The 22,261-nt window shown below is 31.8% G+C and overlaps 1 protein-coding gene across 1 annotated transcript; it reads left to right on the top strand.

Annotated features, from left to right (window-relative positions):
- Window positions 1-3,509: 3,509 nt before the first annotated feature.
- LOC111708092 (uncharacterized) lies at window positions 3,510-19,757 on the top strand. The gene is made up of 9 exons (XM_023481358.1): window positions 3,510-3,987; window positions 6,296-6,412; window positions 6,714-6,879; window positions 8,970-9,075; window positions 14,100-14,227; window positions 15,137-15,748; window positions 15,980-16,069; window positions 19,047-19,127; window positions 19,394-19,757. Exons 1-9 carry the CDS (start codon window positions 3,797-3,799, stop codon window positions 19,538-19,540), a joined length of 1,638 nt encoding a protein of 545 aa, XP_023337126.1. The 5' UTR covers window positions 3,510-3,796; the 3' UTR covers window positions 19,541-19,757.
- The last annotated feature ends 2,504 nt before the right edge of the window (window positions 19,758-22,261 follow it).

The following is a 22,261-nucleotide window of genomic DNA, read 5'->3' as shown; positions in this document are numbered from 1 at the left end:
AACCAGGAGAACAAGGTGTACTAGGAAAACAAGAAGAACCAGGGAAACAAAATGAACCAGGAAAACCAGGGAAACCAGGATAACTAGGAGAACCAGGAGAACCAGATAAACCAGGAGAACTAGGAGACACAGGAGAACCAGGAGAACTAGGTAAACCAGAAGAACCATGAAAACCATGAAAATACGGAAAATCACAACCACCAAGAACCTGAATTTATTGATTTCCGTATTCTCTGGAGTTCCCCGAAATTCTGTGTTAAGAATTCTTTAAAGGATTGTGTGTGTGGGGTTTACTGATTCAATATCCTTAAAGTTTAGCCTTCGCTTAACACTTAGCAGAGTTTAATCCTAATATATAGGCGAAACCTCACGTTGTGCAGTTTAACATTCTCAGAACATGCTGATTCACAGTTCATCCTGTACTTACTCTGTACATAGTTTACACGCTTCATTGTACATAAATAGTGTACACTCTATACTTAGTGTACACTCTTCATTATACATCAACAGTTTACACTCTTTATTGTACATAAATAGTGTACACTCTTCATTATACATCAACAGTGTACACTTTTCCTTATACATAAATAGTGTACACTCTTCATTATACATCAACAGTGTACACTTTTCCTTATACATAAATAGTGTACACTCTTCATTATACATAAATATTGTACACTCTTTATTGTACATAAATAGTGTACACTCTTCATTATACATAAATATTGTACAATCTTTATTGTACATAAATAGTGTACACTCTTCATTATACATCAACAGTGTACACTCTTCATTATACATAAATAGTGTACACTCTTCATTATACATCAACAGTGTACACTCTTCATTATACATAAATAGTGTACACTCTTCATTATACATAAATAGTGTACACTCTTTATTGTACATAAATATGGTACACTCTTCATTTTACATAAATTGTGCACATTCTTTATTATGCAGAAATAGTGTACACTCTTCATTGTACATAAATTGTGTACACTCTTTATTATACAGAGCGTCCCATATCATATTAGACTTTCTCCAATCTTTAACGCCAAAATACATATAAAATACTCGAAAAATCTAGCATTTTCTTCAAGGAAAAATTTCTATTAGCCTTATCAAATTTTTCAAATGATTCATTCTTCTTATATTTTCTGATTTGTCCCCCAAATCGTAATTTAGACCCATTGACGCGGTATAATTTAATGTGGGACAACCTGTACATAAATAGTGTACACTCTTCATTGTACATAAATACTGTGCACTCATAATTTTATGTAATATGTAAAATTTTCATATCATATCTAAAATAGTGTAGAAAAAAGAAAAAAATTCTTTTATCCTGAAATGCATAAACCCCATACAGACAATGGTCCGTAGTAAGAAGTAACAATCAACTCTGAAAGTTTACCAAGATCCCTTGAAGAACCGGTTTTTTTTCACAAAGCAAACAAGGGTCTGACGTCGGCTATGATATAATGTTGAATAAATTATGCAGTTTTTAATTTAAGCCTTTGCTTCGTTGCATCATGGGATAAAGTATGAATAATATCAGAATTTTATGCAAGTTTAGTTTTGGGATTTTTCAGAAAACATTGTAATATAAACTGTTCAAATAAACCTCTGATAAGACATGTACTCACATAGATCCAGTATTATTCTATGAAAAGTTGAAAACACTTTTAAAGGTTGGGTCGAGTGTTGCAACCCCTTGGGCTTTTATTTTATTGCGCTAGTTTGCTTATGCTATTTTGTACTCCTAGACATGTTTACATGGTAAGGTTGTTCAGTGTTTACTCCTGGTAAAGATGTACTGTGTTTACCTCTGGTAAAGATGTACTGTGTTTACCCCTGGTAAAGATGTACTGTGTTTACCCCTGGTAAAGATGTACTGTATTTACCCATGGTAAAGATGTACTGTGTTTACCCCTGGTAAAGATGTACTGTGTTTACCCCTGGTAAAGATGTACTGTATTTACCCATGGTAAAGATGTACTGTGTTTACCCTTGGTAAACATGTACTGTATTTACCCATGGTAAAGATGTACTGTGTTTACCCATGGTAAAGATGTACTGTGTTTACCCTTGGTAAAGATGTACTGTGTTTACTCCTGGTAAAGATGTACTGTGTTTACCCCTGGTAAAGATGTACTGTGTTTACCCCTGGTAAAGATATACTGTGTTTACCCTTGGTAAAGATGTACTGTGTTTACCCCTGGTAAAGATGTACTGTGTTTACCCCTGGCTACATCAGATGCCTTAGAGTGCCTAAGAAGAATGGAAGCTTGGAAAAAATTCCAATGGAGAAACTTTTGGGGAAAGATTTTTTGTTTGGGTTGGATTCAGGCAGCACAGGGGGCTGGGACCATACTAGGGTAGAGAAGTTTTTCAACCTGCAAGACCTGGTTACAAAATCAATGATAGAGAAATCGGGCAAGGAAAACGAGAAAATATTTGCGATTTATTTACAATTAATAAAGAAAGATTAAATTAGCATTTCTTCAAAGAGTACATTTCAGCCTAGACATATTTAATATTTATCGAATGAAGCCTAATTAAATATAGAGATTTTATATATATTCTTAATATCTTTAAAATTGCACACAACTCTGAGCAGTAATTATTCACCACTGACCTTTATCCATTGACTTTAGTTATATGACCACTGACCACTGACCACCAGCCAACGACCACCGACCACCAAAGACCAGTTTTCACACTGATTGCACCACTTAATTAAATATAGATATTTGATATATCTACTTAATGTCATTAAAAAAATTTCTACACAACTCTGAGCAATACTTATTCATAAGCGAACGTTAACTATTGACTTATTACCACATGCCCACTGACCATTGACTTATGACCACTGACCACTGACCACTGACCACTGACCACTGACCACTGACCACTGACCACTGACCACTAACTACTAGCAGGTTGAACAAATTTCTCTCCCCCGTCTGTATGAGTGTATATGAGGATCCAGCTGAGTGCCAATGGTCGCTCCGCGACCTTGCACATACACACACATCAAACACATTTACACTCACATACATACATCCCATCATATGTACACTTCATGCACCCTCCTCACATCCCATTACACTTCTCATTTATTTAAATCAAAACTCAGTTTTTAAAGTTTTTTATCTATAATTTAATGATTTATTCAATCAAAAGTTTAAGGAATTGATAAATTAGTGAATCAATTATTAATCATGCCATCAATAAGTCAATAACATAATGTCAGTCACTGCAATTTGTAGTTTTTTTTTGGCCTATTGTCAATTTTTAGGTTTAGTAGGGTTGCACTATTATCTGTTTCTGGTTATTCCAATCCGTCATTTTCAATTTTTTGTTTCATCTGGTTTTCATCTAATGTTAAAATAATAAGAGGCTACAAGAAATTACTTTTAAAGATTCAAAATATTTCTTCAGCATTTTAAATCCGTGAAGGAAAGAAATTGTAAATTTAAAATGAAGCGTCCATTTTTCAGATTTATAGTTTTAATTGTTCCTTGTCCATTCCTGTAGAGTGACCGATGTCTAAACTGTCGATTGTCTATTGTCCATCTCTAGGTGCGTCCACTGTCCATTATCCCTCAGCGGATTGTAGAAACTCGACGCGCGAGTTTATTTTCTGGTTGCGTTGAGGTCTCCCAGCTCAGTTTATCTGTGTGGGTATCCGGCGCACCAACCCCTTCCTGCTCCGCACACCAGGGCTTCCGAGTTCTTGGATCTGTAGACAGGGTTTCCGTCAGAGTATCTCTAGTCAAGTGTGATCATGGGCTTAGAAAGAGTGATATTCTTGTTTGTTTGTGTACATAATGTACTACCTCTTCCACAGTCAAACAGTATAGATTTTAGTGAGGATAGACAAACTGAAGTGGATAATTATGCCCGAGTTGTTCAAGAATATTGTAAAAACCGACCATCTAATGAATACTTCAGACTAACAGCAGAATCAAACTGCAGGTCGGTTTTTAAATGCTAATCTTTTTGTTTAAATCCTTAATCGTAAGTTTGATTATGAAATCAAAATAATTTGAGATTATTATTCTTTTTAAGAATTCTAAGGATAAAAAAACTGAATAAAACAAAACTTTTTTTTATTGCTTTGTTTGAATTTTCTTGGTTTGGTTTGATATCTCGGATTGGCTGATTCAGTTTGTTTGAAGAAATTGTTGGGTTTAGTAGAGAGTGTTGGATTGGTTTTATTAATTGGTGAGGAATTGCGTAGTTTATTTAGTTTGGATTTGTATTTATGTTTGTTGATATTGTTTGCTGGGGAAATGTATTTCTAGGACTAATTTGGTAGATTTGATTGATTTGATTTATTTGGTTTGAACTTTTAAAATTATTTTAAAATTAGTTTTTGTGTGCAGTTTAAAATCCAGATAGGACTAGTTTCAAACCATAGCATCAATATAGTTTACCATTATACATCAATTATAATCTAAATACAAAATACATTTTTAGATACGAGGTTATAAACGCTATATATAGATCACAATAATGTAGATTAAAAAGTTTCAGAATAGATTAATTTTTAACTCTAATTTTCTTATCGCAAAATCTTTACAACCTGAGGGTGTAAACCTTTGAAACAATTTATTCTGGCAACATTGTCAGTTAATAATATTAAAGGTTTACTATATCAGGTTGCAAAGATATTTAGTAGAGAAAATTAGAGTGAAAAGAGAGAATTCAGTTTCAGATTGAAATTCGTCCATAAGTTGAATTTAAACGATTTAATCAATTTTAAAAACCTTGGAAAAATATGGAAAAAAACAGGGTTAGTTACAAATATTGAGAGTTTGAATTTTTTTAATTGTTTTGTATTAATTCAGCTTTCCAATTTTATCACAATGGATCAGGAAAAAGGCAAAAATGCATCATATTTTGTGAGCAACCCTGTACCAGGAACCTATAATCGACATATCTTTGTTTACAAAAAGGTCAATTTTATTTTAACCGCCAATAAAACCAAATTTAGAACGATTTATCTTAAGTTTATTTTACAGTGCTTACTTACCTTCCCTGTACCATCCTTACCGTACAGTGCATACTTACCTTCCCTGTACCATCCTTACCGTACAGTGTATACTTACCTTCCCTGTACCATTCTTACCGTACAGTGCATACTTACCTTCCCTGTACCATCCTTACCGTACAGTGTATACTTACCTTCCCTGTACCATCCTTACCGTACAGTGTATACTTACCTTCCCTGTACTCCCCTCTGTGCATTCTGGGGATGCATTTTCACCTCAGTTTCTCTTTGCATCTGATGCACATTATATATTGAAGAGCTTACATCACACTCAAGGTTTTTGCTCAAAGGGTAGAAGGGTTTTGCACATAGGATAGGTACTTTTTGCACGCAGGATAAACACCTAATTCTTGCACAGAGAAGATAGCTTTGTACAAAAGATGGACAATGATAATTTTTTTTTGAAAATAGACAAATAATTTTTGCAATAAAATTAGGATTTTTAAACGCAAATGGTTAAATGTTTCTTAAAAGTTTTTTTTAACGATTTTGATCTTTTTACTGTTACCATCTGGATGCATTTATCGACCTTCACAAGAAAATATAGATGATTTAAATGCGTAGTCTAGAGTCTAACGTTCAAATTTTGACCCGACTTGGTGAGATTTGTCGTGGTCAGTCACTGATATAAAATTAGGTTCACTTTGAATTACGCTTATAGTCCCTCTTACGTTACTCTCAATGGCGACTTTTTTTTGAATTAATTAAATCAGATTGTGTTATTTAAATATTTGACAGTTTTTTGTTTACAAATGTTTAAAAAAAATTTTTTTTACAAAGATTAGATTTTTATACAAAATTAGATTATTTGTAAAGAGATTAAAGAGATTTTTCTTAATCATATTTAATTTTTATACAAAAGTTAAAAAAGGGATAGATTTTTATACGATAAATGGTTTCGTAAGAAGTGTTATTTTTTGCGGCTGCCTACTTTCTCGGGCTCGGAACAATGCAGTAATAAAATTCATACTGACTTCTTAGATACATCATAAGTAGAAAATTGTAAGACATTTGCAAAATTCTAAACTTTTGACAAATATTTAGGTTCAGATTATTTAAAAGTAAAAAATAGATTATTCATTCATAAAACTTTTTAGTAAAATTGTTATAAGTCATATTTGTAAACATTTTTGAAAAATTTATGATGCAATATTTTACCATAAATCCTCCATCATTTTGCCAAGAATAGTGATTTTCAAATAAAAAATATTGATATGAATATATTTTCAGAGATGTGGTCCGGTGTGTTGCCAATGATTTTGTCGGCGGGCATTCACTAGCTGCGGTGAGATGTCCAACCGGACTATTTTTCGACCTGGAGGGCCAGGTCTGCGACTGGGCAGCCAAGAAAGTTGATTCGTCTTTTTATAAAACTTTTTATCAAAAGAAACTGATTTCTCGCCTTAAATTATACTTTTACTTTATTTTTGCAACTTGATGGAGGCGGGGAGCAGACCTTTGATATTTTAAATATCACTGGTTTACACCATCTGTTTTTTGCAAAAAGATAGGGATCATGAAAATTGAGTTTGAGACGAGCAATTAGTTCATTTTTCATATTTTCTTTATCGTTTCCTTTCTTTTCATAAACCAATATCATTTTTTTCGCAGATTTTCTTAAAAGATAAAAAGACGCGGCATTTATTAGAGTTGACAACTGTGATCAGCTGACTAAACCCCGGCTATCTCGACCCATCCTTGTGACCGATGAGCCGCTATGCCCTGACGGTCAGCTAATGTGTGGAGATCAGGAGTGTATTGATAAAGTCCTTTTTTGCGATGGAAATCCGGACTGCAAGGATGGTTCAGATGAGGTAATTTAAAAATAATGTCTTTTGTCAAAGTATTTGAACCAAAAACATCTTTTACTACTGAGCTTGAATAAATAAAATATAACTTTTTAATATAAAAATTATTTTGAAAAAAATAACCCAGGATAATGAGATAAGGATCTGTGTACGTAATCTCAAGTAACCCTCCCTTTAATAAGGTTTCCTTTCAACCTTTTTATAAGCAACAAGACGAAGTGCTCATTGTTTTTTCTAAACGTGACAAGCGTATTTAAGCATCATTTAAGACAGGAAAAAGATTTATAGAATTATACATGTTTCAGTAGACAGGATATATTCATTATTTTTTCACCAATAAAGGGATTCTGCCTTGAATCGGGTAAGCATTGATTTAAATTGAAATTACCCAACAGTCGCTTTTTGTGTGAAATGAGATAGACGCATCCTTTTCCAGATTTCACTCTGATATTCTGCAAGATATTTGATTTCACTCTGATATTCTGCAAGATATTTAAAAATTAAAGAAGGAAATATTTAGAGATGATTCGGACTAAACAGACTCACGCTAAACATCAAACAATAAACAGAGTGATTTGAAAATTCTGATTAAAAGTTCAAACAGCTGTTCCTTTTTGCGAATGACTTTAATAATTTGCACGCAAATCTTCCGCTATTATTGCAGGGACTTTTTTATCTTGAAGTATTAAATTTAGATAATTATTTACCTCTGAACTGAAGCATAAGTACGCAAAATACTCTTTAAAATAATTAATTTTTAGTTAAAAAGCCAAGGATATTTTATTCCTTTATCATGGACAGCCAGACATGCCACTCTATAAATGGAAGGTCGATTGAAATTATGTCTACATCCTCTTTGACAGTTGATGGGAGAAAGCGAAATTACGTGTAACATGAATGTTCACCCAAAATTTAGTCTATTGTAACCAAAGAGAATAGAATATACATTAGACTGGAATTTACTAGAAAAAAGTGTAAAAAGGCCATTTTGTTGTACTGTTTCCATACTGCAGGTGTACTTTGCATATTTGTGCTTTATAACCTTTTGGGCCCTGGAACATCATTTTATAGAAAATCTAAAATTAATATTAAAAGAAAACCAAATTATGAAATAGACTGGTTTCATAATTGACCAATGATGATTTCACATAGACTCTTTGCCTTTCACTTTACAAACGATGATTTTCCTTTATAACTATAAATCAAATGATGTTTTTATTAACCTAATTCTTTTTATAAAGTTTATTTAAAAGCTTTAAAAATTTCGAAATTCAAATTGATAGTTTATGGAACATACTGTATTAATGTACTCTACTGCATATAATTTGTGAACATTTACATGATTTGTACACTTTGAACTCCCTTTCAGACTGAAAGGGACGAAAAAATTCATACCGAGGAATTTTCTAAATTCCACTCTAATATATATTCTATTCTCTTTGATTGTAACGAGCGCAATTCGCATTCTTAGAAATAGGTAAAATAGGTTAGATATATATCTTATTGTAAATTTGATTTTTTTATTACAAATATGAGAGATAAGAGTTAAGTTAAAATTTTTGATATTTTATTCGGCATAATAAACTATTTGTTACAAATCAAGAACAATTTTAAATTACATTTTTCAAAAACATTCAGACTTATGGAGCATATAGGTCTTTTCTTCTTGTATATATAAACTTTATATCCGATTATATCAAACGATTAACAAACCTTTATTTATAAATTATTTTAAATAATTGATTCTCTACTGGATTATTGGATATGAATAATATTCATATTGTCAAAGTGTCAATAATTCTGGATATATAGATTAAGATAAAATTGATCGTGTACTTTTGTAACTATTTTTATAGGTTCTAAAGAAGCCCCTTGACAAAAAATACTTTTGTTTTGTTTAATAAAAACATTTTGATTTGTCCATCAAGACTTATTGAACTCCTTGATCAGTAAAACAAGAACTGTTTAATATTTAGGTAACTAAAAGAATATATGTGGCCCCTTATACTGCCCCTAATCTATATATATATATTTAGGTAGCTTGTGGTGTTTACGAGGACCCTAATGCTGCTCCTAATCTCTATATATATATTTAGGTAGCTTGTGGTGTAGATGAGGACCCTAATGCTGCTCCTAAATGTAACACTAATGAATGCTTCCTACCTGAATGTTACTGCTCTGCAGACGGAACACTTATACCAAGTAAGTAAAATATGCTTAAAGGGACTGTGAACCAAATTTCGAATACGTCTCAATTAAAAGCAATAAAGCTATTTGTCGTGCTGGAAATGAAGGAGATATCGTCGTTTTTCTGTCTTGAAAATATTTTCTTCAGTTTCATCATTGTCTTTGCTAAATAAATCTGCAAAGCAACTTAGAAATTAGAAGAGAAAAACAGGGATTACTCTAATTTCGTCCATACAAAGATTCTAAAGGGTGCCTTGTGAAAAAAGCTTGGAATACATTAAACAGATTTGACAAATTTTATTTTTTGGTTCAACTTCGTGTCAATTAAGATAATTTTCTTGATATTTTTCTTTTCTTTTTTACAAAAAAATTGTTTAAGAAGTTTCAACAAATAGAATATAATGTCGCAGACTTTACATATTTCAAACTATAAATACTGCTAGTACAAGTAGTCAAAGATTGAAATATTAAAAGCTCACACAATTTGGAAGTAAATATATAGAGAACTTGGATCATTTGAATTAGATGCGAGTAATCAGTTCCTTTTCAATTCATGAAACTCAAAAGTCAAAAGTCAAATTGTAACCCAAGTACTGTGTATAAGCTAAGTTTAAAACAGAAGGATATTATTTTAAATTTTATGATATTTCTGAAACTGAAAGTTTATTACAAGACGCGTCGTAAAAATGTAATTTTCCGAACCAGATACACAAATTTAGACATTTTTATCTGTAAACTACGGAAAACGTAAGTTTCCGAACCGGATGAACAATTTTAGACATTTTTATCTGTAAACTACGGAAAAATGTAAGTTTCCGTACTGGATTCACAAATTTAGACATTTTTATCTGTAAACCACGGAAAAATGTAAGTTTCTGAACTGGATTCACAATTTTAGACATTTTTATTTGTAAACTACGGAAAAATGTAAGTTTCCGAACCGGATTCACAATTTTAGATATTTTTATCTGTAAACTACGGAAAAATGTAAGTTTCCGAACCGGATTCACAATTTTATATATTTTTATCTGTAAACTACGAAAAAATGTAACTTTGAGTCTCAGATATGACTTTTTATTTACAGAAATTTTAGATAAAAACAGACAATGAAAACCTTACTAGAAAATAAATATTTTTTATAAATTGTAAATATTTTATCCCTGAAAAAAACGGTCAAGAGAGAAGGTTTAAAATCAAGGTCAGGAACAAGGTCAAAATGTGGGACAATTGTATAAACTAGAATCTTGAAAAACCAGTCTAAGTACAATCTGATCTTTGTAGTACAGGGCGTCACAGATTTAGAAATTATGAAAGAATTTCATTTTCTTATTCATGCTTTTTTACAAGAAAAAAATAAAACTGTTGTTTTTGTTAAATAAAAGTATGAGAACGATATTTTTTTTTCTATAAAAATTTCATTTGTCATTAGAAATAAGATTGTTTTCACTGTTAATAAGCCACTTAGAGAAGGCCAAATTAATGCGAAATTATTGGTACAACTTTGTGACATCGTAGCTCCTTTAGTTTTGATTTTACACCTTCGTATTAGAAATAAAAATTTATAGGGTTACATATGAGAAATTCTAAACACTTTTGTTGGTTTGAATTGCTCTTTTAAAGGAAGTTTCGATTAAAAACATATCAGATTTGATTAAAAACATATCAGATTTGATTAAAAACATATCAGATTTGAATCTTTGTCCAATTCACTTTAGTTTATGTTGTATTTATAATTTTGTACACGTCGTTATTGTACTTTAAATTATAAACTTATACATTATCATTATTATGATTTAATGACAGATCTGTAATTTAACAATCCAATTCCAATTCAAGGTCAATTGTTTTAATCTAATTTTATCACGCTTCATCAACTGATTTGAATATCTAGTTTGTGGACAGAAGGAGTTGTTTAGCTATTGATTTAAATATACATTTACATATTTGAAAAGTATATAATTATATGTCAATATATAAATATTAACTTCCATTTATGCTTAAATTGTTTTAATTATAAAATGTTTATAAAATAAATGATTCAGATAATTTATAATAAGCCATATCATTTTATGTTTTGTTTTGCAAAGTTAAAAAAGTTGCACGAAAGCTTTCAACGCTTTTAAAACATCTTTATTGAAATTTGTATTAAAAAATTGAAAGAAATTGCAGTTTGTTATATGTGACAGTTCATTTAAAGAGGGAAGAACGTTTTTTGTATTTAGATCGTGTCCTTCAGATACTCTCTGTATTCTCAGTATGAATCGTTTAGATACTCTGTATTCTCAGTATGTATTGTTATATATTCTCTCTGTATTCTCAGTATGTATCGTTTAGATACTCTCTGTATTCTCAGTATGTATCCTTCAGATACTCTCTGCATTCTTAGTATGTATCGTTTAGATACTCTGTATTCTCAGTATGTATTGTTATATATTCTCTCTGTATTCTCAGTATGTATGGTTTAGATACTCTCTGTATTCTCAGTATGAATCGTTTAGATACTCTCTGTATTCTCAGTATGTATCGTTTAGATACTCTCTGTATTCTCAGTATGTATCCTTCAGATACTCTCTGTATTCTCAGTATGTATCGTTTAGATACTCTCTGTATTCTCAGTATTTATCCTTCAGATACTCTCTGTATTCTCAGTATTTATCCTTCAGATACTCTCTGTATTCTCAGTATTTATCCTTCAGATACTCTCTGTATTCTCAGTGTGTATTATACACATAAAACTCGCTCTAAACTCAATGTTCTACAATAATACTTCAGTCTGTACATCAATCCAGATATGACCCTAAATGTATTCTTCAATGTGTATCGTACAGATACAACTGCTCTCTACATGAGAATTAGTGTGTCTAAACGTAATGCAGCAAAGTATCTTGTCCAATTGATATATATCTTGGGTTTTATGGCACATGTTAAATCAATGTTAAATTTAATTGTCGTCAAACTAATGAACGTAGTTCTCAGAAATCAATGAACAGAGTTAGGGTACAGATAATGTTATAATGTAATATATATATATATATATATATATAGGTATAGGTATGTTTAGGTTTACAAATATGGGGTTCACTACAATATTTATTACAGAGGGACATGCCTGATTCACAACGGTACCCTTCAAACCTGTATATTATCAATAATATGGAAAAATGTTTAGTCTTAATAATCCATGGTTTTCCTGCGCAAATCAATTTTGTAGAGAAACCACAATTGAAAATAATAATTTTTCAAAATTAAAAATATTAATATCTAATTCATACTTTATCAGACAAAGCTTTAAAGTGTACCGTTGTCAACTGAAAATGCCACTTTATAAATGCAAGGTCACTTATAAAGTGGCATTTCTTTTACAGACCCTTTAAATAAACGTCGTCTAACATACATGCCACATTCCTAAACAAGATTATGTTTCTTTTTAAAATCTATTTATCAAAAATAAATTAAAATCCAAAATTAAGTTTTTAGAACTGATTCAAATAAAAAAATATGAAGCAGCTGCAGATCCTCTGTAGTACATTTTTTCAACCGTAGTGTGTGAAATGCATGACTCGTGGTGCGAAGTGATGATTTTTAAGATTTAGATTTTCTGAAAACATTTTGCATTTAATGTTTTGATTGAATTATGGTGCTTCCTCCTGATTTCCGGAATATCTTTAAAGCTTGAAATTGAAATTCATTTTGGAAATAATTCACGGAAATCAAAGAAGGATTTGGAATTTTTTTTTCCAAGATGAAAAAAAAACAATTTAATCAAATCTAATCTACTTTTTTTTGCAAAACTTATTTTTTTCTTTGATTTTTTTTTGTAGTTTATGTTCATTGTTTACTTGCTTAACCCTTTGATGGCTGGGGGGTCTAAATCTATGTATAGCCTGAGGGGGGGCGTTTGGCACCCCCTCCCTTTTAGAAAAAGGCCTTAGAGAATATGTATAGGGTTGAAATGCATGTTCAAAGCCAAATTTTTCAAGGCCAGCTCATAGAAAAAAAATTAGACCGATAACTTTAATAGTTTGGGTCCTAGAGAAGGGTTGAAAAAAATGCCTAAAAAGGGTAAAAAAAGTGAAAAAAATATTTTTTGTTTTAAACAAATATCAAAGTGTGACACATGTTTCTACATGCCTTTTTCAAGTGCTTTTTTAGATCTGTAGCTTTAGTCATAAAAATGTTATGGGCTATTTTAGATTTTTTTTCACAGAACGGACATTTTTCTGCCCTGTACCCTATCCTATAAATTAAAAAAAATTGTTTACAAAAAATCATTTAAAATACTATTCATTAAAAGTCAAAAAATTTCACTGTGCTAGTGTCAAAAATGAGAGTGCATGGACAAAAAACTACAGGGGGAGGGGGGCGCCAAACGTTCCCCACCATCCTGTTTAGGGTTAAAGTATGATATTTTTTGATAGACCACTACTCAACATTTTCTTCCGTTTCATAAAGGAATTTGTCACAAACTCTGATTTTCTAATTCCTATATCTTTACAATCTGATTGTGTAAACCTTTGATATTTCAGACTCAGATGATTAGACCTATAAGAATTCATAGTTTTAAAAATCTGTGGTCTACGACATTGGGTTGCGAAGATATATAGATTAGAATATAAGAGTTTGTGGCAATCTTAATTCCTTTGTTATTCTCCGCAGTTGAAGAAAGAAGCTTGCTACATCATTTAAAAGTATTTACATGATTATAACTAATTAAGAACTAATTTAAACTCTAGATCGTGGTGGTTAAAGATTCGTGGCCATTGAAATCTCTCATCCACTCATACAGTATACACCATGTTAAAACTTCAAAATCAATTTTTAAACTTTAACTAGACGTTTAGAACGCTTTCCAGTCCTCTTCTTTACTTTTTATTGTTTTTCCGTATGATTAATTTCGTAGATTTTTCTGTTTTGATTGTTAAATTTTCAAATTCAATGATTTTTGGAGGAGGATAATTGACCGTCCAGAAATGTTGGGCCCGATCTTAGCCAACGTTTGTTGGATACAAACAAATTTATTTAATTATTGATTTTTTAAGATGGTTTGGAGAAGGAAAATGTCCCTCAGATGATCACCATCACCTTCAACGGCGCCATTAACAACAATAATATTCCCATCTATCAGGAGATATTCAAAGAGGGGAGATTAAACCCTAATGGATGCACGGTAAGCCAACCACGCTAAACTAAATAGCTCAAAATTTGTCCAGGCTGTATTGAATATTAAAGGGAGTGACCGTCAATGTTTGGTAGTTAAATAGAAAATTCTGAGAATATACATTTAAAATGGGTTTGAAATTTAAGGCTTTCTGACTTTACTAAACCAGGACATTTATTTTTGTAACAAAATGATTTTTTAATTCCAGAGTTTGATTTGTTGAAAACTAATGTAGACATTTCAAAAAATTGAAATAAATAAAGAAATTTGTCAGGAAAAGTGCTAGTGTCAAAAAAACTCTGGAAAAATAGCTTATATTTTTCTCTTGCTCTTGAAGATACAAATAAATTTCGTGAGATTTTCAATGCTTGCTTTGAGATAAAGATACCGCACATAATTCAGATTTGAAGGTTGTGTACTATTCTTTAATCTAAACGTTGTGTGCTAATTTTAAATAATTTCATGTGAGAAATCAAATTCAGGAAATTTATTCTTAATACATGGATATTATTTTGTCAAGTCATGCACTGCAACAAACTACATAGCTGTATTTGTATTTTGTGCCATTTGCATTTTAAAAGTTTAAAGGAACTGATTACTCATCTCAAATATTAATAAAGAACTGATTACTCATCTTAAATCTGAAAAAGGAACTGATTACTCATTTAAAAGTTTAAAGGAACTGATTACTCATCTCAAACTTTAATAGGAACTAAGCTTTAGTTTCCAATTCTTATGTCTTTGCAACCGAATGTTGTAGACCTTGGATATTTCCAAATGTAAATTTTGCTAGAGAAAATAGACAAAGTTTACACCCCCAGGTTGCATAGATATAGAGATTACAAAATTAGAAAATGAGTTGTGTAATCAATGCCTTCGATTGAGAATTGAAATATTTTAACAAATTGTTTATATTAGGCGAAGGGAACCTTCTTTGTATCCCACAAGTACACCAACTATTCTGCAGTCCAGGAGCTACATCGAGTTGGGCATGAGATTGGAGTCTTCTCAATCACTAACAAGGACAGCCCAAAGTACTGGACTCGAGGATCCTACAACGACTGGTTTGGCGAGATGGCCGGCAGCCGATTAATCATTGAACGATTCGCAAATATCACAGAGGGAAGCGTAAACGGTGTTCGAGCCCCGTATCTCCGGGTTGGTGGAAATGTACAGTTTGACATGATGGAGGATCAATTTTTCTTGTATGATTCTTCGATCACTGCCCCGTTGGGTCGTGTTCCCATCTGGCCCTACTCCCTGCTGTACAGAATGCCGCACAAATGTCACGGAAATGCGCAAAATTGTCCGAGTAAAGCACACAATATCTGGGAGATGCCGATCAATGAGCTGGACAGACGAGATGATCCCACCTTTGATGAGAGACTATCTGGATGTCATCTTGTGTCCTCTTGTTCTAATATCTATGACCGGGATCAGTTTGGCCGAATGATTCGTCATAACTTCAATCGTCATTATCAAACAAACAAAGCTCCTCTCAGTCTTAGCTTCGATTCATCATGGCTTTCGGTATAATGTTTAAGAATAAATTTCATTTATACTTATATGTATAATTCTGTTCAAATGTTTGAATATTATTTAATTTTAACTTAAAAATCACAAGGTGATTTATCTTTTTAATTAAAATGTTTAAAACTTTCTTTTATAATTTTCAACGAGTAATCATCTTTAAAAAATACATTTATTTTGAATTTTATCAATTCTTTCAATGAAAAACTGAAAAAAAACTTTATTTTTTAGGGAAACCCTGGATTTTCTCGAGAACTTGCTAATTGGATGGATGAGGTTCTTACTGAACATAATGATGTTTACTTCGTTACTGAACTGGAGGTTAGATATATATATATATATCAATGGGTTTAATATATCTACTATTCAGTTTCATATATCCAACAATAAGTTTAATATATCTATTGATGAGTTTAATAACCTACCAATAAGTTCAATATATCTATATATTAATGATTAATTTCTATGTATCTATTTATAAAACTGTTGATATATCTATATAATAAAGCTCTTCGCTCATATATAAGTTCGCTATAGCTGGGCAAACGGCTGGACCAAATTGGCTGAATTTTTTGAGGGAACCCATGAGTACCCTGGGGGTGACAAAGCCTAAAAAATCTTTTTTCCAATGTGTTTTGAAATTCCACGGGCAATGCTAGGCACTTCAGTTAGTATCTTCCGTCAGAATTTCATAAATCCGCGAACATTTTAATAAACAATCCGCAAATTTTTCTTAGCTGTGCACAAGACAAAATCATGCTTTTTTGGATATAATCAAAAACTTTTTGCAATTCTGTCAGCAGTTTTTTAAACAAAGACCAATTCTAAAAACGAGGGCGATAAAAAATCTTTGCTATTTCAATAATTACGAACTATTTGTGCTAGCTGTTTACTTCTAGACAAATAACCTTGGGTTACCATGAATTTGGCTCTAGGGTCTTAAGAATCTGAAATTATATATCATTTAAACCGGTTCCCCCCATGTCGAGTTGGACGAATTGCAAAAGGGTTGGTAAACCGCTGTTGCCAGATTTCAGAATATTTCTTTGAATTTTAGAGATATTAAAACTGCATTTAGAAGGTGTTCACTGGTTCATGAGTCATCCCTTTCTCAAAAAATCATCTAAGTTCTTTCGTTGTCAAAATTTGGAGATTTAAATCATTTGGAATCGAATTAGTCATACAGTCGGGGATTTTTATCTGCAGTATTTTATTTTCATCTGCAGTCTGTAATTTTCATCTGCAGTCTGTAATCTTCATCTAAAGTCTGTAATTTTCATCCGCAGTCTGCAATTTTCATCCGCAGTCTGTAATTTTCGTCTTCAGTCTTTAATTTTAATTTGCAGTCTGTAATTTTCATCTAAAGTCTGTAATTTTCATCTTCTTTCTGTGATTTTCGTCTTCAGTCTGTAATTTTCCTCTGCAGTCTGTGATTTTCATATGCAGTTCGTAACTTTCAACTATAGTCTGTAATTTTCATCTGCAGTCTAAAATTTTCATCTGTAGTCTGTAATTTTTCTCTGCAGTCAATAATTTTCATCTACAGTCTGTGATTTTCCTCTGCAGTTCGTAACTTTCATCTGCAGTCTGTAATTTTCATCTTCAGTTTGTAATTTTCATCTGTTGTCTTTTGTTTTCGTCTGCAGTCTGTGATTTTCATCTGCAGTTCGTAACTTTCATCTGCAGTCTGTAATTTTCATCTGCAGTTTGTAATTTTCATCTGCAGTCTGTAATTTTTATCTGTTGTCTTTTGTTTTCGTCTGCAGTCTGTAATTTTTGTCTTCTTCTGTAATTTTTATCTGCAGTCTTTAATTTTCATCTGTAGTCTGTAATTTTCATCTGTAGTCTGTAATTTTAATCTGCAGTCTGTAATTTTCATCTGTAGTCTGTAATTTTCGTCGTCAGTCTGTAATTTTCATCTGCAGTCTGTAATCTTCATCTGCAGTCTGTAATCTTCATCTGCAGTCTGTAATCTTCATCTAAAGTCTGTAATTTCATCTTCAGTCTTTGATTTTCATCTAGTCTGTAATTTTTTTTCTGAATTTTATAGTCTGTCATTTTTATCCGTAGCCTGTAATTTTCAAAATGCAATTTACTATTTATAAATACCTTTTGGTCGTCTTAACAAACTAGCTGAAGTGCCCGTCGTTGCCCGTGAAATTTTTATGAAAATTTGAAGAAAAAAATTTAAATTTTGAAGAAAAATTTGGTAGATACTGGTGTGGCACAGATTTAAATTCTGTGGAAATCCACACTCTGGGTAATCTGTCGTCACATCTTCAACACTGAATCCTTTCTCTGAAGTTTACTAAAATTAATGCACATGGTTCCTTTCAGTTCCTGTTTCGATTCATGATTCAACATATTATTTAATAATTAAAAATTCATTTTCTAAATTAGATTCCGTGTTAGATATTCCTCTGTAGGAGGCATTGGTATTCATTATATTGCAGGGAGTGTAGACAGTATAGACAGTAGACAGTATAGACAGTAGACAGTAGAAGAGTGTCCTAATATATAAATTTATCCCTCCTGTGACTTTAAACCCACGAGGGAAAGTTGGGGATTTCAACTAATTCAAACTCTGGCGGAACAACGTCGTAACTCAGGAACAGGATCTGAGTGTCATTTCAAGAATTTTAATACAAATTCCATCCCACCCAACCCTCAGCTCCTAGCCTAACAATACAGGGGGGGGGGGTCAAGGTTGTAGTATAAATATTTCTATATGAATAGGGTTATATATATATATATGGCAGGGAAACCTGTAATACAGGAGATGAAGTGGGGGGGGGTAATCATTGCCCCCCCCCAAAGACTATGAATAAATCTGTTATAACCCTATCTTTAGCATTCCATGCATTGTGAGTACATCTACAGTACTAGACTGCTAGCTAGCTAGATGGGAAATGATGGAAAAGGTCACGGACTTTAATCAAGCTTTAGCACGCTATTTATAACATTTATTTTTCTGTTAAAAGATGGATTTTTGCCTTTTAGCATTTTTACATGGTACACATGAATACTTTATTTGTACCTTTGTTTGTATCTACATCTAAATCTGAATCTGTATCTGTATCTGTATCTGTATCTGTATCTGTATCTGTATCTGTATCTGTATCTGTATCTGTATCTGTATCTGTATCTGTATCTTCATCTGCATCTGTATCTGTATCTGTATCTGTATCTGTATCTGTATCTGTATCTGTATCTGTTTCTGTATCTGTATCTGTATCTGTATCTGTATCTGTATCTGTATCTGTATCTGTATCTGTATCTGTATCTGTATCTGTATCAGGTCCTGAAGTGGATGTGGACTCCTACAGATCTGGCTGGACTACGAGATTTTGTAGACTGGCAGGAGAAATGTGATGTCAAGGTATTGAGAAAAATAATTAATAATACAACGGTCTCCAAAATAAATTGGAATTAAAGACGACGATTAGACAAAACAAATAACTATTTTTTCAAATTCTGATATGGCTGAAATAATTTCTTTTCTATATACTTGATTTATTATTGATTTATTATTGGATCTAACATATTTGCTAATTTATTTACATGAATTTGGTTTCGAACATTTTTAAAAATAAGCTTATTGAATGCCAACAGACAGACTTGTCAAATATATTTATAATATTTTAGGGACAGCCCCTGTGTTCCCTATCCAACCCCTGCCCCTTAACTACCAGGGAACTACCCGGAGAAACACTTCGTCTTCACACCTGTATGCAGTGTCCAACTCACTATCCCTGGATTCTAGATCCTACAGGAGATGGGTTCAATTTCTAGTAGATACCCATATGGACTAATTTCTAGTAGATTCCTGATATGCTCTAACTTCAGATGGATTCCACAACTGACAATAGGAATCTTTATGATTTAAATGGGTTAATTTCATTGATGTAGATTCTTCTTTGGAACTGATTTAATTTCGAGTAGATTGCTCCACTGGAGTTAAAATCAAAATCTCTCCCGTGGCCTTAGTTCGTCCAAAAAGCTACGGAGGTTAAAAAACCCAGCAAATTAAGAAAATATGTCAATGAAACTAATAATGGTATTGTTTATCTCTCTTTTGGGGGTATGTACATTTCTGTAGATTTTTATTCAAGTATCTAAAAACCTCTGATATACAAAATTGTCTCCCTCCATTAATGAAGTCTGAGCTGAAAACTTTAGAATGGTGGATATCGAGATTTATGCTTGATCTCTTCTTTTTCTTAATCTCAAGATAAAATAATGCCTGTTCTCTTATTATTAATCTCCAGATTAATTAGCCGATCGGGATTAAGGATATTCCATTCAAAAGTTTTCAGCTCAGGGTTCTGTCTGATTTTAAGTTCCAAACTTAGGACACCGGATCTTTTTTAAATCTAAAACAATACATTCAAGGAGAAGAAACAAACATATCAAATTATGTCCATGGTGTCAAAAATTCCAGATCATGTACATGGTGTGCAAAAATACGAGATTATGTACATGGTGTCCAAAAATACGAGATTATGTCCATGGTGTCCAAAAATGCGAGATTATGTACATGGTGTCCAAAAATACGAGATTATGTACATGGTGTCCAAAAATACGAGATTATGTACATGGTATCCAAAAATACGAGATTATGTACATGGTGTCCAAAAATACGAGCAACCGCAAAAACTACTAAACCTGAGATCTGAACTTTTGTGTGGATATCGTTAATCTTGAAAGCTTGATCTCCATATACGAATGTGAACACTTATAATTTTGAGGATCAATGCTTGATTAAGGTTATCCCTGTAAGGTAATACCATCGGGGGATATTGCAGAGGAATTAATTTAATCCGTAGGTGTGTTTAGAGATCAATTATTGATCCCGAGATCCTTACCACAATAGTTCTCACTTCAGGGCGGATGGTTTTATTTAAAACTTTGTTATGAAATTTAGACAAAAAATTAAAATAACAATTAAAAAAAATATACAACTTTTTGAAAAAAAAATATTCAAAAACATCTTTTTTAAGTTTTTACATTTCAAAATTAACTTTTGAGCGATAAGTTTATTTTTGAATCGAACCCCTTTTTTGTATATTGTTTGTTTAATCTGTATAAACATAATTATTCTATTTCTTTTCATTCTTTTTCTTTCAATCTCGGGATATTTGGTGCTTTTTGTCTAAAATAAGGGAATTTAAAAATTCTCTTATTTCTAAATCTTCTTCTATTTAATCGAGTATTGCGTGTGTTTATCTTCCTTGTCGAATCTCAAGAAATCGATTGATTGATTGATAGATGATTATAATCAATTGTTGAACTGTATAACTGTATTATAAATGTGTTATGTGTAGAATTAAATAAATTGTGCTGAAACTAGAGAATTCGTCTATTTTATAATAATAATGTTACATTCACATATAGATCCTGTTTGCTACAATTAACCCAAGAGATTTTGAGTCAACGAAATAATTTATGAAATGTCGTCTTGACAATTTTCAATGATTTTATGCCAAATATATACGTTAATCTCAGTAATTACAAACATAAATAAAAAGCCATGAATATGCTGGAACAGTTTTAGAGAGCTCCATTACAGGGTTGTTAATCGTTTTTTGTTTCGTTTTTCAATCGTTTTCAAGAGCGATCGTTTTTAAAAACGACCCACTCGTTTTGAACTTTTAGAAAACGAATTTGAAAACGATCGTTTTTATACGATTGTTTTTCAAAAAACGATAATTTTTGAAAAAACTTTCATTTTTGAAAAAAAATTATGGCCAATTATGTTAACGATCGTTAACGTAGGACTTCGAACTTTATAAAAAAAGGTAGTTTTTGAGAAAAAAAATTACATGCAACTTTATTGAATGCCATCTTACATGAAGTTTAACAGTTGTGGGGGAGCTAAAACTTCTTGATATTTTCTTAAAAACTACTCAATGATTAGTACAGATGCCCTTCAGGTCGGTTTCCTCTCTTCGTTAATGATCGTTAACGAAGGGTCGTCGTTAATGATCGTTAACTAAGGGTTGTCGTTAACGATCGTTAACTAAGGGTTGTCGTTAACGATCGTTAACTAAGGGTTGTCGTTAACGAACGTTAACGAAGGTTCATCGTTAACGAAACGACGAATTTTATAAAAACTATCGTTTTGAAAAACGATTGTTTTAAAAACGACCATTTAAAAAAATAACTTTTGAATAAAACGCTCGTTTTTAAAAACGATCGTTTCGTTTTCAATTTTTCGCCGTCACTTTCATACCGAAACGATCGTTTTTCAAAAGAATGAAATCATTATCATCCCATAGCTCCATATAATCAAAAACTAAACACAGGGTGTCCACAAAACTTGCCAGGTGGTGAATTGTTTAAAATGTCTTTTTCCATAATTAAATAATTTGTTTGATACTAGAGATGATGATAAGAAATCCTAAATGGCAGTAATATAATAGCAAAATTGATTTCAAACAAATATATATATTTGAGTAAAAGATTTGTTTAACGAAATAAACTCAAAAAAGTCTTAAATAACTAATACAGTAT

This window comes from Eurytemora carolleeae, unplaced genomic scaffold (genome assembly GCF_000591075.1).
Source record: "Eurytemora carolleeae unplaced genomic scaffold, Eaff_2.0 scaffold762, whole genome shotgun sequence".
Classification (NCBI taxonomy): Eukaryota; Metazoa; Arthropoda; class Copepoda; order Calanoida; family Temoridae; genus Eurytemora; species Eurytemora carolleeae.
Note: the sequence above shows the minus strand (reverse complement) of the source record. Positions and strands in the feature narration are given on the sequence as shown.

Bases quoted from the DNA above. Each gene is read 5' to 3' on its own strand.
- LOC111708092 (XM_023481358.1), top strand. From the start codon at position 3,797: ATGGGCTTAGAAAGAGTGATATTCTTGTTTGTTTGTGTACATAATGTA. The intron at 3,988-6,295 runs GTCGGTTTTTAA...ATATATTTTCAG, and splicing joins ACAGCAGAATCAAACTGCAG to AGATGTGGTCCGGTGTGTTG. The intron at 16,070-19,046 runs GTTAGATATATA...TATCTGTATCAG, and splicing joins ACTTCGTTACTGAACTGGAG to GTCCTGAAGTGGATGTGGAC.